At 38.8% G+C, this 16,389-nt stretch overlaps 2 protein-coding genes across 2 annotated transcripts in view; one reads left to right on the top strand and one right to left on the bottom strand.

Moving 5' to 3' along the window:
• AGBL1 (AGBL carboxypeptidase 1) overlaps positions 1–16,389 on the bottom strand; it is a 1,247,389-nt gene that overhangs the window by 804,232 nt on the left and 426,768 nt on the right. The window contains exon 17 of the mRNA XM_053717645.1: positions 12,398–12,551. Coding sequence (XP_053573620.1) covers positions 12,398–12,551 — 154 coding nt within the window. The remainder of the gene's footprint in view (positions 1–12,397; positions 12,552–16,389) is intronic.
• LOC128663351 (uncharacterized) overlaps positions 1–16,389 on the top strand; it is a 172,324-nt gene that overhangs the window by 16,836 nt on the left and 139,099 nt on the right. The gene's annotated exons all lie outside the window — the stretch shown is intronic.

Genomic DNA, 16,389 nt, shown 5'->3' with positions numbered 1-16,389 from the left:
TATGATACACAAAATGTTTCTATGAAGCTATAAAATGTAACATCGTCCATGATAGTGAACATATTGTTCTCAGAATGTACAGTTTATTATATATTTGATGTATGGAAACAAATAAAAACTATTTCAACATAAAATACCGGACTGTCCAGTTGAATACTGGACACCTGGCAAACCCTTAGTACTCGCCCTATCTGTATTGTTATTGGGTCCTTTAACCCAAAGCTGCATATTCAAATGCTTATTATGATTAATATTTTGTTTTTCACTCATTTTATATTTGATACAAACATAAACCCGTTATATGGAGATTTCAGCTTGAGATTGTTGCCTTTGATGGTTGCATGATTGTAACCACATTACGATAAGGAGTAAATGCTATTTTATTGCTTGTTCCAGATATACTTTATAACCAGACAAGATCTATTTGTCAACAGTCACAAATATAAAGACTCTTTTGCACACAAAATCTGTTACCTTGTTATGCCAGTTCTTGTATTATAATAAGGTAATCCTTTTACTCCTGTTAGGCCTCTACTGCCACGGTTAATCTATTCAAATCCTCTGTGTTAACCCCTAACACAATAAATCTGCCTGACTGCAGTTAACTCCCACTGTTAGTTATACCTAACCATAATCTTCTCTCATTATATTGTTATATCCCACTGCGCCACAAAACTGTGATTAACCACAGTCCCCTTAACATAACTCACCAGAGCTCCCTAATCATGACTGACCATAACAACCCTAACTGCAGATATTCCTAGTGCCCCTCACTTTGACTAAGCGACTATCAAGTGCTAGCATAGAACCCAATGACCCTCTCTGGTGCAACCTTCCTAAGCACACATGGGCACCCCAAGTCATTGAAACAGTCCCCAACACAAAGGGGGCCCCTACCACATTACCTCTGTGCGGCCATTCCCTAACACCTCAACATCACATAGAAAGTAATAGGAACTGATGTTAATACCCACTGTTACAAGGTTATTTTGAATTACTGATTTATCACCTAAAACTTAATGATACAAAAGATATAACTGATAAAAGCAAAGAAACTAGTGTTGCCCTGACAGTTCATGCAGCTTGTAATTGTGTATCCTGCATGCTGACTAAATGCTTTTTCATAAATTGTAATATTAAACAACCGAATTGACAATGATACATTTACATAAGTACTAAGTAAAATAACCAGCAGTAAAATTGGACACTGCTTTTGTATAGATGTTACATTGATTAGCTGTAGTAATATTTTATTTTTATACTTCCATATATTCTAAAAAAATAGTTTTTCTTATTTTTGACAGAAAAATACATTAGTATATATTTCAGTCACATAGCCGCTCTGCAAGAATGAAATTATGATTGGAAGGCAATGTGCTACAAAACAATGGTGTGTGAAAATATTGAGCTACCATATTCTCACTAAAGCTGTCAGAACATGTAAGAGTTCCTCAATCATCTGAACTTCTTTAACTATATGAAATCTCAACTAATACTGTATTTATCTCCAGACTGACTGCAAACAGCGTATCTGTGCTTGAAAGGCAGTCATAATGGTTATGTCTGAGGTAATACAAACCTAAAATGCGTCTATGTGGATCTGAATAAAGTACTGCAAATTTTCTCAGCACATCCAAGATTTTTAAACATGAGTGAAAACTCATATATAGTTTTACATTCAACAAAACAAACACAAATTCACTGTCATATTCAAACATTAAATGCTAATATAAAGTAGGAGAACATAACCAGAAAAATGTGCATTTGCTCATGATACCTAGATGAGGAAAGAATGGTTCTAGACCACTGGTTTTCAAACCTGTCCTCAGGGCTCCCAAACAGGCCAGAATTTCTGGATATCTGAACTGGAGCACAGGAGAAATAATAAGCTGATTAGTAAACATGGTTAAATATAAATCTGCTCTCACCCAAGGCGATCCTGAAAATCTGGCCTGTTAGGAAGGCCCAAGGACAGGTTAAAAAACCTGGGTTCTAGACTTTATAATCTGTGATTTTTTTAAAGTGATCAAACAGTTAAACGGGTGTTGTACCTTGTTGACAACAGGGTAAAATAAGAAGGTTTATATCACTTTCTAATGTTTTAATAAAACAGTTCTTAGCAGATTATTAGGCCTCCAGGGTATAAATAAACCTCACTAGGCCTCAGGGCCATGCCTGTGACAGCCACCCCTCCCCCCTTTTAACAGTGCTCTTTCTGGCTGTTTGAAATCAGCAGAAGCTAAGCAAGCAGCCAAAAAGGAGCAAGAGGAATTGCTTCTCTTTGATTATGAGTCGTCCGTCCAACTAGGTTAGTCCACACCATAAGAAATGTATTTTGGCATCCTTCTTATACAAATATGGTGGAAGTTTTTTTTCTCTACGGCCACTTTGTGACTGCCATCTTCTAATCCCTGCCACCATATACTTTTTTACACTGTCATCCATGTTCTGCAGTGGCAGAATACAGAGGGTCCAGGTATGATGCAGGACAGCCCAGGGCCCCTGTAGCAAAACCAATACTGATTTTAGAACCAGGTGGACCTCTGTTACCCCTGTAGTTCTGACCATGGCGGTTACAGGCCTAACATTTGCAAGGATAAAGAAAAGCTAAATTTTAGTGGTTGACTTTGATTCAGGTCCCTATAATCTATTACAGACTACCTACTATCCTATTAAAACCCCCCCTTATGTAATTCTACATTCTTTACATTCTTTTATTTTTGGCTGCTCCTTCCACTAAATTACAAAAAATAAAAAAAGATTACAAGATTTTTAAGCTAATTACACCTATTCTAAGCCCCCTAATAAAATAACAAAGCCCCCCAAAATAAAAAAAAATCCCTACCCTAATCTAAATTACAAAAGTAAACAGCTCTATTACCAGCCCTTAAAAGATCCTTTTGTGGGGCATTGCCCCAAAGTAATCAGCTCTTTTGCCTGTAAAAAAACAACACCCCCCATAACAACCCACCACCCACATACCCCTACTCTAACCCACCCAATCCCCCCTTAAAAAAACCTAAGTCTAACCCCCAAGTGCTCCTTACCTGTCCTGAAGACCGGCGGAGAAGGTCCTGTTCCAGGCGGGGAAGTCTTCTTCCAGGCGGCGACCTCTTCTTCTTCCAGGATCCAGCCGGCGCGGAACAGAGGAGTTGAAGACCGATGACCGCGGAGCTGAAGACCGTCCATCTGGAACTGAAGACTGGCGATGCTGGAACTGAAGATCGGCGACGCTGGAACTGAAGACCTCTGGAACTGAAGACCGGAGCCGGAGCGTGGAGGATCCTCTTCATACGATTGCCGCAGTACACTAAATAGGAATTCAAGGTACGCGATTAAAAATGGCATCCCTTGAATTCCTATTGGCTGATTTGAGCCTTCAAATTCAAATCAGCCAATCGGATGCGAGCTACTTTAATTCTATTGGCTGATTTGAATAGCCAATAGAATAAGAGCTACTGTAATTCTATTGGCTATTCTAATCAGCCAATAGAATTACAGTAGATCTTATTCTATTGGCTATTCAAATCAGCCAATAGAATTAAAGTAGCTCGCATCCGATTGGCTGATTTGAATTTGAAGGCTCAAATCAGCCAATAGGGATTCAAGGGACGCCATTTTTCATCACGTACCTTGAATTCCTATTCAGTGTACGGCGGCGATCGTATGAAGAGGATCCTCCACGCTCCGGCTCTGGTCTTCAGTTCCAGAGGTCTTCAGTTCCAGCGTCGCCAATCTTCAGTTCCAGCATCGCCGGTCTTCAGTTCCAGATGGACGGTCTTCTGCTCCGCTGTCATCGGTCTTCAACTCCTCCACTCCTCACTGGCTGGATCCTGAAAGAAGAAGAGGTCGCCACCGGGAAGAAGACTTCACCGCCTGGAACCGGACCTTCTCCGCCGGTCTTCAGGACAGGTAAGGAGCACTTGGGGGTTAGACTAAGGTTTTTTTAAGGGGGGGATTGGGTGGGTTAGAGTAGGGGTATGTGGGTGGTGGGTTGTAATGGGGGGGTTGTTCTTTTTTTTACAGCCAAAAGAGCTGATTACTTTGGGGTAATGCCCCACAAAAGGCCCTTTTAAGGGCTGGTATTAGAGCTGTTTACTTTTGTAATTTAGATTAGGGTAGGGAATTTTTTTTTATTTTGGGGGGCTTTGTTATTTTATTAGGGGGCTTAGAATAGGTGTAATTAGCTTAAAAATCTTGTAATCTTTTTTTATTTTTTGTAATTTAGTGTTTGTTTGTTTTTGTAATTTAGTTTAGTGTATTTAATTGTATTTTAGTTTAGATATTTGTAGTTTATTTAATTAATTTATTGTTAGTGTAGGTGTATTTGTAACTTAGGTTAGGATTTATTTTACAGGTAAATTGGTAATTATTTTAACTAGGTAGCTATTAAATAGTTATTAACTATTTAATAGCTATTGTACCTAGTTAAAATAAATACCAAGTTACCTGTAAAATAAATATAAACCCTAAAATAGCTACAATGAAATTATTAATTATATTGTAGCTATCTTAGGGTTTATTTTATAGGTAAGTATTTAGTTTTAAATAGGAATAATTTAGTTAATATTATTAATATTATTTAGATTTATTTTAATAATAATTAAGTTAGGGGTGTTAGAGTTAAATAGGGTTAATATAGTTAATATATATAATATAATAACTATATTAACCCTAATATAATTAGGGTTAATATAGTTAATATAGGTGGCGGCGGTATAGGGGGATTAGATTAGGGGTTAATAATTTTAATATAGGTGGTGGCGGTGTAGGGGGATTTAGATTAAAAGCAAAAGAGCTGATTACTTTGGGACAATGCCCCGCAAAAAGCCCTTTTAAGGGCTGGTAAAAGAGCTGATTACTTTCAGGCAATGCCCCGCAAAAAGCCCTTTTAAGGGCTGGCAATAGAGCTGGTTACTTTGGGGCAATGCAACGCAAAAAGCCCTTTTCAGGGCTATTTGTAGGGTTAGACTTAGGTTTAGTGGTAGGGAAATTTTAGTATTTTAGGGGTTGATTAATTTAATATAGGTGGCGGCGGTATAGGGGGATTAGATTAGGGGTTAATTAATTTAATATAGGTGGCGGCAGTATAGGGGGATTAGATTAGGGGTTAATTAATTTAATATAGGTGGCGGCGTTATAGGGGGATTAGATTAGGGGTTAATTAATTTAATATAGGTGGCGGCAGTATAGGGGGATTAGATTAGGGGTTAATTAATTTAATATAGGTGGCGGCAGTATAGGGGGATTAGATTAGGGGTTAATTAATTTAATATAGGTGGCGGCGGTATAGGGGGATTAGATTAGGGGTTAATTAATTTAATATAGGTGGCAGCAGTGTAAGGGGGATTAGATTAGGGGTTAATAATTTTAATATAGGTGGCGGCGGTGTAAGGGTGTCAGATTAGGGGGTAATATAGTTAAAATAGGTAGCGGCGGTGTAGGGGGCTCACATTAGGGGGTAATATAGTTTAAATAGGTGGCGGCGGTGTAGGGAGATCATATTAGGGGGTAACATAGTTAATGTAGGTGGCAGCGAAGTAGGGGGTTCACATTAGGGGGTAAAACATTTAATATAGCTAGCGGCGGTGTAGGGGGCTCAGATTAGGGGGTAATATAGATAATGTAGCTGGCGGCGGGGTCCGGGAGTGGCGGTTTAGGGGTTAATATATTTATTGTTAGGAGTGAGAGGGGGGATTGAGGATAGAGGGGTATACGTGTCGGGCTATGTTTGGGAGGCGTATTAGACAGTACGGGTGATTTAATAACTTAGTCAGGTTTTTTATGCGGCGGCAGTTTCTAAAGTGCCGTAAGTCACTGGCGACTCCAGAAATTTGTACTTATGCAGATTTCTGGCCATCGCTGGTTTGTCAGATTTACGGCACTTTAGCATCTGACAGCGCCGTATATGGGATAGCTCGAGTTGCGAGCTGAAACTACGGGCGGTGCAGGTGTCCACGCTTGCGCCGAAACCTGCGCCGTATATCGGATCGCGGCCCTGCACTGTATATTAGGCAAGTGAAAAGCTGATTATATCAGCTGCACTGTACATCAGATCTGTGAGAAGCTGATATTATCTGTGCTGTACATCAGACATGTGAGAAGCTGATATTATCTGTGCTGTACATCAGACACGTGAGAAACTGATATCATCTGTGCTGTACATCAGACATGTGAGAAGCTGATATTATCTGTGCTGTACATCAGACATGTGAGAAGCTTATATCATCTGTGCTGTACATCAGACATGTGAGAAACTGATATTATCTGTGCTGTACATCAGACATGTGAGAAACTGATATCATCTGTGCTGTACATCAGACATGTGAGAAGCTTATATCATCTGTGCTGTACATCAGACATGTGAGAAGCTGATATTATCTGTGCTGTACATCAGACATGTGAGAAGCTGATATTATCTGTGCTGTACATCAGACATGTGAGAAGCTGATATTATCTGTGCTGTACATCAGACATGTGAGAAGCTGATATTATCTATGCTGTACATCAGACATGTGAGAAGCTGATATTATCTGTGCTGTACATCAGACATGTGAGAAGCTGATATCATCTGTGCTGTACATCAGACATGTGAGAAACTGATATTATCTGTGCTGTACATCAGACATGTGAGAAACTGATATTATCTGTGCTGTACATCAGACATGTGAGAAGCTGATATCATTTGTGCTGTACATCAGACATGTGAGAAGCTGATATTATCTGTGCTGTACATCAGACATGTGAGAAGCTGATATTATCTGTGCTGTACATCAGACATGTGAGAAACTGATATCATCTGTGCTGTACATCAGACATGTGAGAAGCTGATATTATCTGTGCTGTACATCAGACATGTGAGAAACTGATATCATCTGTGCTGTACATCAGACATGTGAGAAGCTGATATTATCTGTGCTGTACATCAGACATGTGAGAAGCTGATATTATCTGTGCTGTACATCAGACATGTGAGAAGCTGATATTATCTGTGCTGTACATCAGACATGTGAGAAGCTGATATTATCTGTGCTGTACATCAGACATGTGAGAAGCTGATATTATCTGTGCTGTACATCAGACATGTGAGAAGCTGATATTATCTGTGCTGTACATCAGACATGTGAGAAGCTGATATTATCTGTGCTGTACATCAGACATGTGAGAAGCTGATATTATCTGTGCTGTACATTAGACATGTGAGAAGCTGATATTATCTGTGCTGTACATCAGACATGTGAGAAGCTGATATTATCTGTGCTGTACATCAGACATGTGAGAAGCTGATATTATCTGTGCTGTACATCAGACATGTGAGAAGCTGATATAACTTGTGCTGTACATCAGACATGTGAGAAGCTGATATTATCTGTGCTGTACATCAGACATGTGAGAAGCTGATATTATCTGTGCTGTACATCAGACATGTGAGAAGCTGATATTATCTGTGCTGTACATCAGACATGTGAGAAGCTGATATTATCTGTGCTGTACATCAGACATGTGAGAAGCTGATATTATCTGTGCTGTACATCAGACATGTGAGAAGCTGATATTATCTGTGCTGTACATCAGACATGTGAGAAGCTGATATTATCTGTGCTGTACATCAGACATGTGAGAAGCTGATATTATCTGTGCTGTACATCAGACATGTGAGAAGCTGATATCATTTGTGCTGTACATCAGACATGTGAGAAGCTGATATTATCTGTGCTGTACATCAGACATGTGAGAAGCTGATATTATCTGTGCTGTACATCAGACATGTGAGAAGCTGATATTATCTGTGCTGTACATCAGACATGTGAGAAGCTGATATTATCTGTGCTGTACATCAGACATGTGAGAAGCTGATATAACTTGTGCTGTACATCAGACATGTGAGAAGCTGATATTATCTGTGCTGTACATTAGACATGTGAGAAGCTGATATTATCTGTGCTGTACATCAGACATGTGAGAAGCTGATATTATCTGTGCTGTACATCAGACATGTGAGAAGCTGATATTATCTGTGCTGTACATCAGACATGTGAGAAGCTGATATTATCTGTGCTGTACATTAGACATGTGAGAAGCTGATATTATCTGTGCTGTACATCAGACATGTGAGAAGCTGATATTATCTGTGCTGTACATCAGACATGTGAGAAGCTGATATTATCTGTGCTGTACATCAGACATGTGAGAAGCTGATATTATCTGTGCTGTACATCAGACATGTGAGAAGCTTATATCATCTGTGCTGTACATCAGACATGTGAGAAGCTGATATCATCTGTGCTGTACATCAGACATGTGAGAAGCTGATATTATCTGTGCTGTACATCAGACATGTGAGAAGCTGATATTATCTGTGCTGTACATCAGACATGTGAGAAGCTGATATTATCTGTGCTGTACATCAGACATGTGAGAAGCTGATATAATCTGTGCTGTACATCAGACATGTGAGAAGCTGATATTATCTGTGCTGTACATCAGACATGTGAGAAGCTGATATTATCTGTGCTGTACATCAGACATGTGAGAAGCTGATATTATCTGTGCTGTACATCAGACATGTGAGAAGCTGATATTATCTGTGCTGTACATCAGACATGTGAGAAGCTGATATTATCTGTGCTGTACATCAGACATGTGAGAAGCTGATATTATCTGTGCTGTACATCAGACATGTGAGAAGCTGATATTATCTGTGCTGTACATTAGACATGTGAGAAGCTGATATCATCTGTGCTGTACATCAGACATGTGAGAAGCTGATATAACTTGTGCTGTACATCAGACATGTGAGAAGCTGATATAACTTGTGCTGTACATCAGACATGTGAGAAGCTGATATCATCTGTGCTGTACATCAGACATGTGAGAAGCTGATATTATCTGTGCTGTACATCAGACATGTGAGAAGCTGATATTATCTGTGCTGTACATCAGACATGTGAGAAGCTGATATTATCTGTGCTGTACATCAGACATGTGAGAAGCTGATATTATCTGTGCTGTACATCAGACATGTGAGAAGCTGATATTATCTGTGCTGTACATCAGACATGTGAGAAACTGATATCATCTGTGCTGTACATCAGACATGTGAGAAACTGATATCATCTGTGCTGTACATCAGACATGTGAGAAGCTGATATTATCTGTGCTGTACATCAGACATGTGAGAAGCTGATATCATCTGTGCTGTACATCAGACATGTGAGAAGCTGATATTATCTGTGCTGTACATCAGACATGTGAGAAGCTGATATTATCTGTGCTGTACATCAGACATGTGAGAAACTGATATTATCTGTGCTGTACATCAGACATGTGAGAAGCTGATATTATCTGTGCTGTACATCAGACATGTGAGAAGCTGATATTATCTGTGCTGTACATCAGACATGTGAGAAGCTGATATTATCTGTGCTGTACATCAGACATGTGAGAAGCTGATATTATCTGTTCTGTACATCAGACATGTGAGAAGCTGATATTATCTGTGCTGTACATCAGACATGTGAGAAGCTGATATTATCTGTGCTGTACATCAGACATGTGAGAAGCTGATATTATCTGTGCTGTACATCAGACATGTGAGAAGCTGATATTATCTGTGCTGTACATCAGACATGTGAGAAGCTGATATTATCTGTGCTGTACATCAGACATGTGAGAAGCTGATATTATCTGTGCTGTACATCAGACATGTGAGAAGCTGATATTATCTGTGCTGTACATCAGACATGTGAGAAGCTGATATTATCTGTGCTGTACATCAGACATGTGAGAAGCTGATATTATCTGTGCTGTACATCAGACATGTGAGAAGCTGATATCATCTGTGCTGTACATCAGACATGTGAGAAGCTGATATCATCTGTGCTGTACATCAGACATGTGAGAAGCTGATATTATCTGTGCTGTACATCAGACATGTGAGAAGCTTATATCATCTGTGCTGTACATCAGACATGTGAGAAGCTGATATTATCTGTGCTGTACATCAGACATGTGAGAAGCTGATATCATTTGTGCTGTACATCAGACATGTGAGAAGCTGATATTATCTGTGCTGTACATCAGACATGTGAGAAGCTGATATAATCTGTGCTGTACATCAGACATGTGAGAAGCTGATATTATCTGTGCTGTACATCAGACATGTGAGAAGCTGATATTATCTGTGCTGTACATCAGACATGTGAGAAGCTGATATAACTTGTGCTGTACATCAGACATGTGAGAAGCTGATATCATCTGTGCTGTACATCAGACATGCGAGAAGCTGATATAACTTGTGCTGTACATCAGACATGTGAGAAGCTGATATTATCTGTGCTGTACATCAGACATGTGAGAAGCTGATATTATCTGTGCTGTACATCAGACATGTGAGAAGCTTATATCATCTGTGCTGTACATCAGACATGTGAGAAGCTGATATTATCTGTGCTGTACATCAGACATGTGAGAACCTTATTATCTCTCCTGCACTGTACATCAGACATGTGAGAAGCTTATATCACTTGTGCTGTACATCAGACATGTGAGAAGCTGATATTATCTGTGCTGTACATCAGACATGTGAGAAGCTGATATTATCTGTGCTGTACATCAGACATGTGAGAAGCTGATATTATCTGTGCTGTACATCAGACATGTGAGAAGCTGATATTATCTGTGCTGTACATCAGACATGTGAGAAGCTGATATTATCTGTGCTGTACATCAGACATGTGAGAAGCTGATATTATCTGTGCTGTACATCAGACATGTGAGAAGCTGATATTATCTGTGCTGTACATCAGACATGTGAGAAGCTGATATTATCTGTGCTGTACATCAGACATGTGAGAAGCTGATATTATCTGTGCTGTACATCAGACATGTGAGAAGCTGATATAACTTGTGCTGTACATCAGACATGTGAGAAGCTGATATCATCTGTGCTGTACATCAGACATGTGAGAAGCTGATATTATCTGTGCTGTACATCAGACATGTGAGAAGCTGATATTATCTGTGCTGTACATCAGACATAAAGCTGATATTATCTGTGCTGTACATCAGACATGTGAGAAGCTGATATTATCTGTGCTGTACATCAGACATGTGAGAAGCTGATATTATCTGTGCTGTACATCAGACATGTGAGAAGCTGATATTATCTGTGCTGTACATCAGACATGTGAGAAGCTGATATTATCTGTGCTGTACATCAGACATGTGAGAAGCTGATATTATCTGTGCTGTACATTAGACATGTGAGAAGCTGATATTATCTGTGCTGTACATCAGACATGTGAGAAGCTGATATTATCTGTGCTGTACATCAGACATGTGAGAAGCTGATATTATCTGTGCTGTACATCAGACATGTGAGAAGCTGATATTATCTGTGCTGTACATCAGACATGTGAGAAGCTGATATTATCTTTGCTGTACATCAGACATGTGAGAAGCTGATATAACTTGTGCTGTACATCAGACATGTGAGAAGCTGATATTATCTGTGCTGTACATCAGACATGTGAGAAGCTGATATTATCTGTGCTGTACATCAGACATGTGAGAAGCTGATATTATCTGTGCTGTACATCAGACATGTGAGAAGCTGATATTATCTGTGCTGTACATCAGACATGTGAGAAGCTGATATTATCTGTGCTGTACATCAGACATGTGAGAAGCTGATATTATCTGTGCTGTACATCAGACATGTGAGAAGCTGATATCATTTGTGCTGTACATCAGACATGTGAGAAGCTGATATAACTTGTGCTGTACATCAGACATGTGAGAAGCTGATATTATCTGTGCTGTACATCAGACATGTGAGAAGCTGATATTATCTGTGCTGTACATCAGACATGTGAGAAGCTGATATTATCTGTGCTGTACATCAGACATGTGAGAAGCTGATATCATTTGTGCTGTACATCAGACATGTGAGAAGCTGATATAACTTGTGCTGTACATCAGACATGTGAGAAGCTGATATTATCTGTGCTGTACATCAGACATGTGAGAAGCTGATATCATTTGTGCTGTACATCAGACATGTGAGAAGCTGATATAACTTGTGCTGTACATCAGACATGTGAGAACCTTATTATCTCTCCTGCACTGTACATCAGACATGCGAGAAGCTTATATCACTTGTGCTGTACATCAGACGTGAGAAGCTGATTACAGTTTAATCCCACTGAAATCTTATCCATTAGTGAATTCTCATATCTAGAATTAAAGAAACCTTTGCTACACCACAAAAGGTGGAATCTAGTCTTTATATTTTTGATTAGTTTGCAAAACAATATTTAAATCATAATTCAGTATTATATTTTTACTCTTTAAAAAAAACAAAAATACCATCACCATCATAAAGCAGAATACATACGAATATCATCAATGTGGTTCTTATTTTTGGATTGTGGCATTGCTGTGATGGTGATCACCGGACATGGATTTCCCCCCAATGTTTGACACAGAGTCTGTTGCTTGTAGTATATCTTCTTGGAATTGTGCTTTTCTTCTAATAGTTGTAAGTGGGACTAAAGGAAACAAAACACAAATTAATGTCAATCCCCATTCTTTTGAATTTGTAAAAATAAAACTATGTCTAGTCTGTGTAAAAAAATTATTATCTTTTCTAAACCATTGTATATTTCATATTTACAGATGAAGTTAAAGGGACAGTCTAGTTAACATTACATTGTCATGATTCAGATAGGGCATGCAATTTTAAACAACTTTCCAATTTACTTTTACCATCACATTTTCTTTGTTCTCTTGTTATTGTTTGTTGAAAGCTAACCCTAAGTAAGCTCACATATTAATTTATAAGACCTTGTATAGATAACATTGTGCTCACTCCTGTGGAGTTACCTAGAAGTCAGCACTGATTGGCTAAAATACAAGCCTATCAAAAGAACTGAAATAAGGTGGCAGTCTGCAGAAGCTTAGATACAAGTTAATCATAGAAGTACACTCAGGTAAAATTCAAACTTTCATGATTCAGATACAGCATGTAATTTTAAACAACTTTCCAATTTACTTCCATTAAAAAAAATGTGCACAGTCTTTTATATTTACACTTTTTTTGAGTCACCAGCTCCTACTGAGCATGTGCAAGAATTCATAGACTATACGTATATGCATTTGTGATTGGCTGATTGCTGTCACATGGTACAGGGGAGTGGAAATATACATCACTTTGAAATTTGTTAGAAAAAAAAATCTACTACTCATTTGAAATTCAGAATAAATGCTAGCGGAATCTGTCGGCGCATTATAAATAAAGAATAATAATAATAATTGTCTTGTTATCTTGCATTTGTTGATTATGCAAATTTACTGTTTACAGTGTTGGTTATGCAAAATTGGGGAATGGGTAATTCTAATTATGCAATTAATTCTAATAAAATGCTGGAAAATTTTAAGTTTGCCTTGTGGTGCTTTATCCTCCTGATTAAAATTAAATCTTTAAATATAAACAACATTTTTGTAAAACTTTATACAGTAAATGACACAGAAAATCCATTTTGGAGGAGGAAAGACAGATTTGAGGTTCAGCTAAGGAAATGGTTTGACAGATCACAAAGCAAGTAAGTTTGAAAGAAGGACTCTCAAAATAAATACTTTAATATAAAGTATTAGGCCTAGATTTGGAGTTTGGCGGTAGATGGGCTGTTAACGATACGCAGGCTTTTTTCTGGCCGCACCATAAAATTAACTCTGGTATCGAGAGTTCAAAAAAATGCTGCGTTAGGCTCCAAAAAAGGAGTGTAGAGCATTTTTACCGCAAATGCAACTCTCGATACCAGAGTTGCTTACGGACGCGGCCAGCCTCAAAAACGTGCTCGTGCACGATTCTCCCATAGGAAACAATGGGGCTGTTTGAGCTGAAAAAAAACCTAACACCTGCAAAAAAGCAGCGTTCAGCTCCTAACGCAGCCCCATTGTTTCCTATGGGGAAACACTTCCTACGTCTGCTCCTAACACTCTAACATGTACCCCGAGTCTAAACACCCCTAACCTTACACTTATTAACCCCTAGTCTGCTGCCCCCGCTATCGCTGACCCCTGCATTATATTATTAACCCCTAATCTTCCGCTCCGTAAACCGCCGCAACTTACATTATCCCTATGTACCCCTAATCTGCTGCCCCTAACACCGCCGACCCCTATATTATATTTATTAACCCCTAACCTGCCCCCCACAACGTCGCCGCCAGCTACTTACAATAATTAACCCCTAATCTGCCGACCGCAAAGCGCCGCCACCTACGTTATCCTTATGTACCCCTAATCTGCTGCCCCTAACACCGCCGACCCCTATATTATATTTATTAACCCCTAATCTGCCCACCTCAACGTCGCCGACACCTGCCTACACTTATTAACCCCTAATCTGCCGAGCGGACCTGAGCGCTACTATAATAAAGTTATTAACCCCTAATCCGCCTCACTAACCCTATCATAAATAGTATTAACCCCTAATCTGCCCTCCCTAACATCGCCGACACCTAACTTCAATTATTAACCGCTAATCTGCCGACCGGAGCTCGCCGCTATTCTAATAAATGTATTAACCCCTAAAGCTAAGTCTAACCCTAACACTAACACCCCCCTAAATTAAATATAATTTAAATCTAACGAAATTAATTATCTCTTATTAAATAAATTATTCCTATTTAAAGCTAAATACTTACCTGTAAAATAAATCCTAATATAGCTACAATATAAATTATAATTATATTGTAGCTATTTTAGGATTTATATTTATTTTACAGGTAACTTTGTATTTATTTTAACCAGGTACAATAGCTATTAAATAGTTAAGAACTATTTAATAGTTACCTAGTTAAAATAATAACAAAATTACCTGTAAAATAAGTCCTAACCTAAATTATAATTAAACCTAACACTACCCTATCAATAAATTAATTAAATAAAATACCTACAATTACCTACAATAAAACCTAACACTACACTATCAATAAATAAATTAAATACAATTTCTACAAATAACTACAATTACATAAACTAACTAAAGTACAAAAAATAAAAAAGAACTAAGTTACAAAAAATAAAAAAATATTTACAAACATAATAAAAATATTACAACAATTTTAAACTAATTACACCTACTCTAAGCCCCCTAATAAAATAACAAAGACCCCCAAAATAAAAAAATGCCCTACCCTATTCTAAATTAATAAATTTAAAAGCTCTTTTACCTTACCAGCCCTGAACAGGGCCCTTTGCCGGGCATGCCCCAAGAAATTCAGCTCTTTTGCCTGTAAAAAAAACCATACAATACCCCCCCCCCAACATTACAACCCACCACCCACATACCCCTAATCTAACCCAAACCCCCCTTAAATAAACCTAACACTAAGCCCCTGAAGATCATCCTACCTTGTCTTCACCATACCAGGTTCACCGATCGGTCCAGAAGAGCTCCTCCGATGTCCTGATCCAAGCCCAAGCGGGGGGCTGAAGAGGTCCATGATCCGGCTGAAGTCTTCATCCAAGCGGGCCAGAAGAGGTCTTCCATCCGACTGAAGTCTTCATCCAAGCGGCATCCATCCGGAGCGAAGCGGCAGCATCCTGAAGACCTCCACCGCGGAACATCCATCCTGGCCGACGACTGAACGACGAATGACGGTTCCTTTAAATGACGTCACCCAAGATGGCGTCCCTCGAATTCCGATTGGCTGATAGGATTCTATCAGCCAATCGGAATTAAGGTAGGAATATTCTGATTGGCTGATGGAATCAGCCAATCAGAATCAAGTTCAATCCGATTGGCTGATCCAATCAGCCAATCAGATAGAGCTCGCATTCTATTGGCTGATCGGAACAGCCAATAGTGATTTGGCACTCAGGGAGGCCTAAACCTCTTCCCTCCCCCTCCATACTATTTATTGCACGCTACTCACCTCACAATATATAGCACGTTACTCACGAATATATGGATAAATACATCACTGCACAAACCAAGACTCCTCCTTCGGTCATGGCGGCAAGGCAAAGAGACAAAAAAAATAAAAATGCACAAGAATTATCAACTGAGATTAATTCCAGTAATAGTGGATCTCAGGCAAATGAGCCATTAGATATACAGGCTTTAGTTGCTAAAATAACTGAAGCATTGTTCCCTAAGTTTGAAGAGCTGCGAAGTGAAATTAAACAAGACCTAAATACAATAACTACTGAGGTACGCCAATTTTCAAATAGGATCTCTGAAGCAGAGCAGAGAATATCTGACTTAGAAGACACTATACAAAATCATCACACTACTTTAGCTGATATAAATTCTAAGTTAATTAAAACTGAATTGAAATTGGAAGACCTCGAAAATCGGGCGAGAAGGAACAACATTAG

This window comes from Bombina bombina, chromosome 6 (assembly GCF_027579735.1).
Source record: "Bombina bombina isolate aBomBom1 chromosome 6, aBomBom1.pri, whole genome shotgun sequence".
NCBI classification, from domain to species: Eukaryota; Metazoa; Chordata; class Amphibia; order Anura; family Bombinatoridae; genus Bombina; species Bombina bombina.
This window is presented reverse-complemented; position numbering and strand designations above follow the sequence as displayed.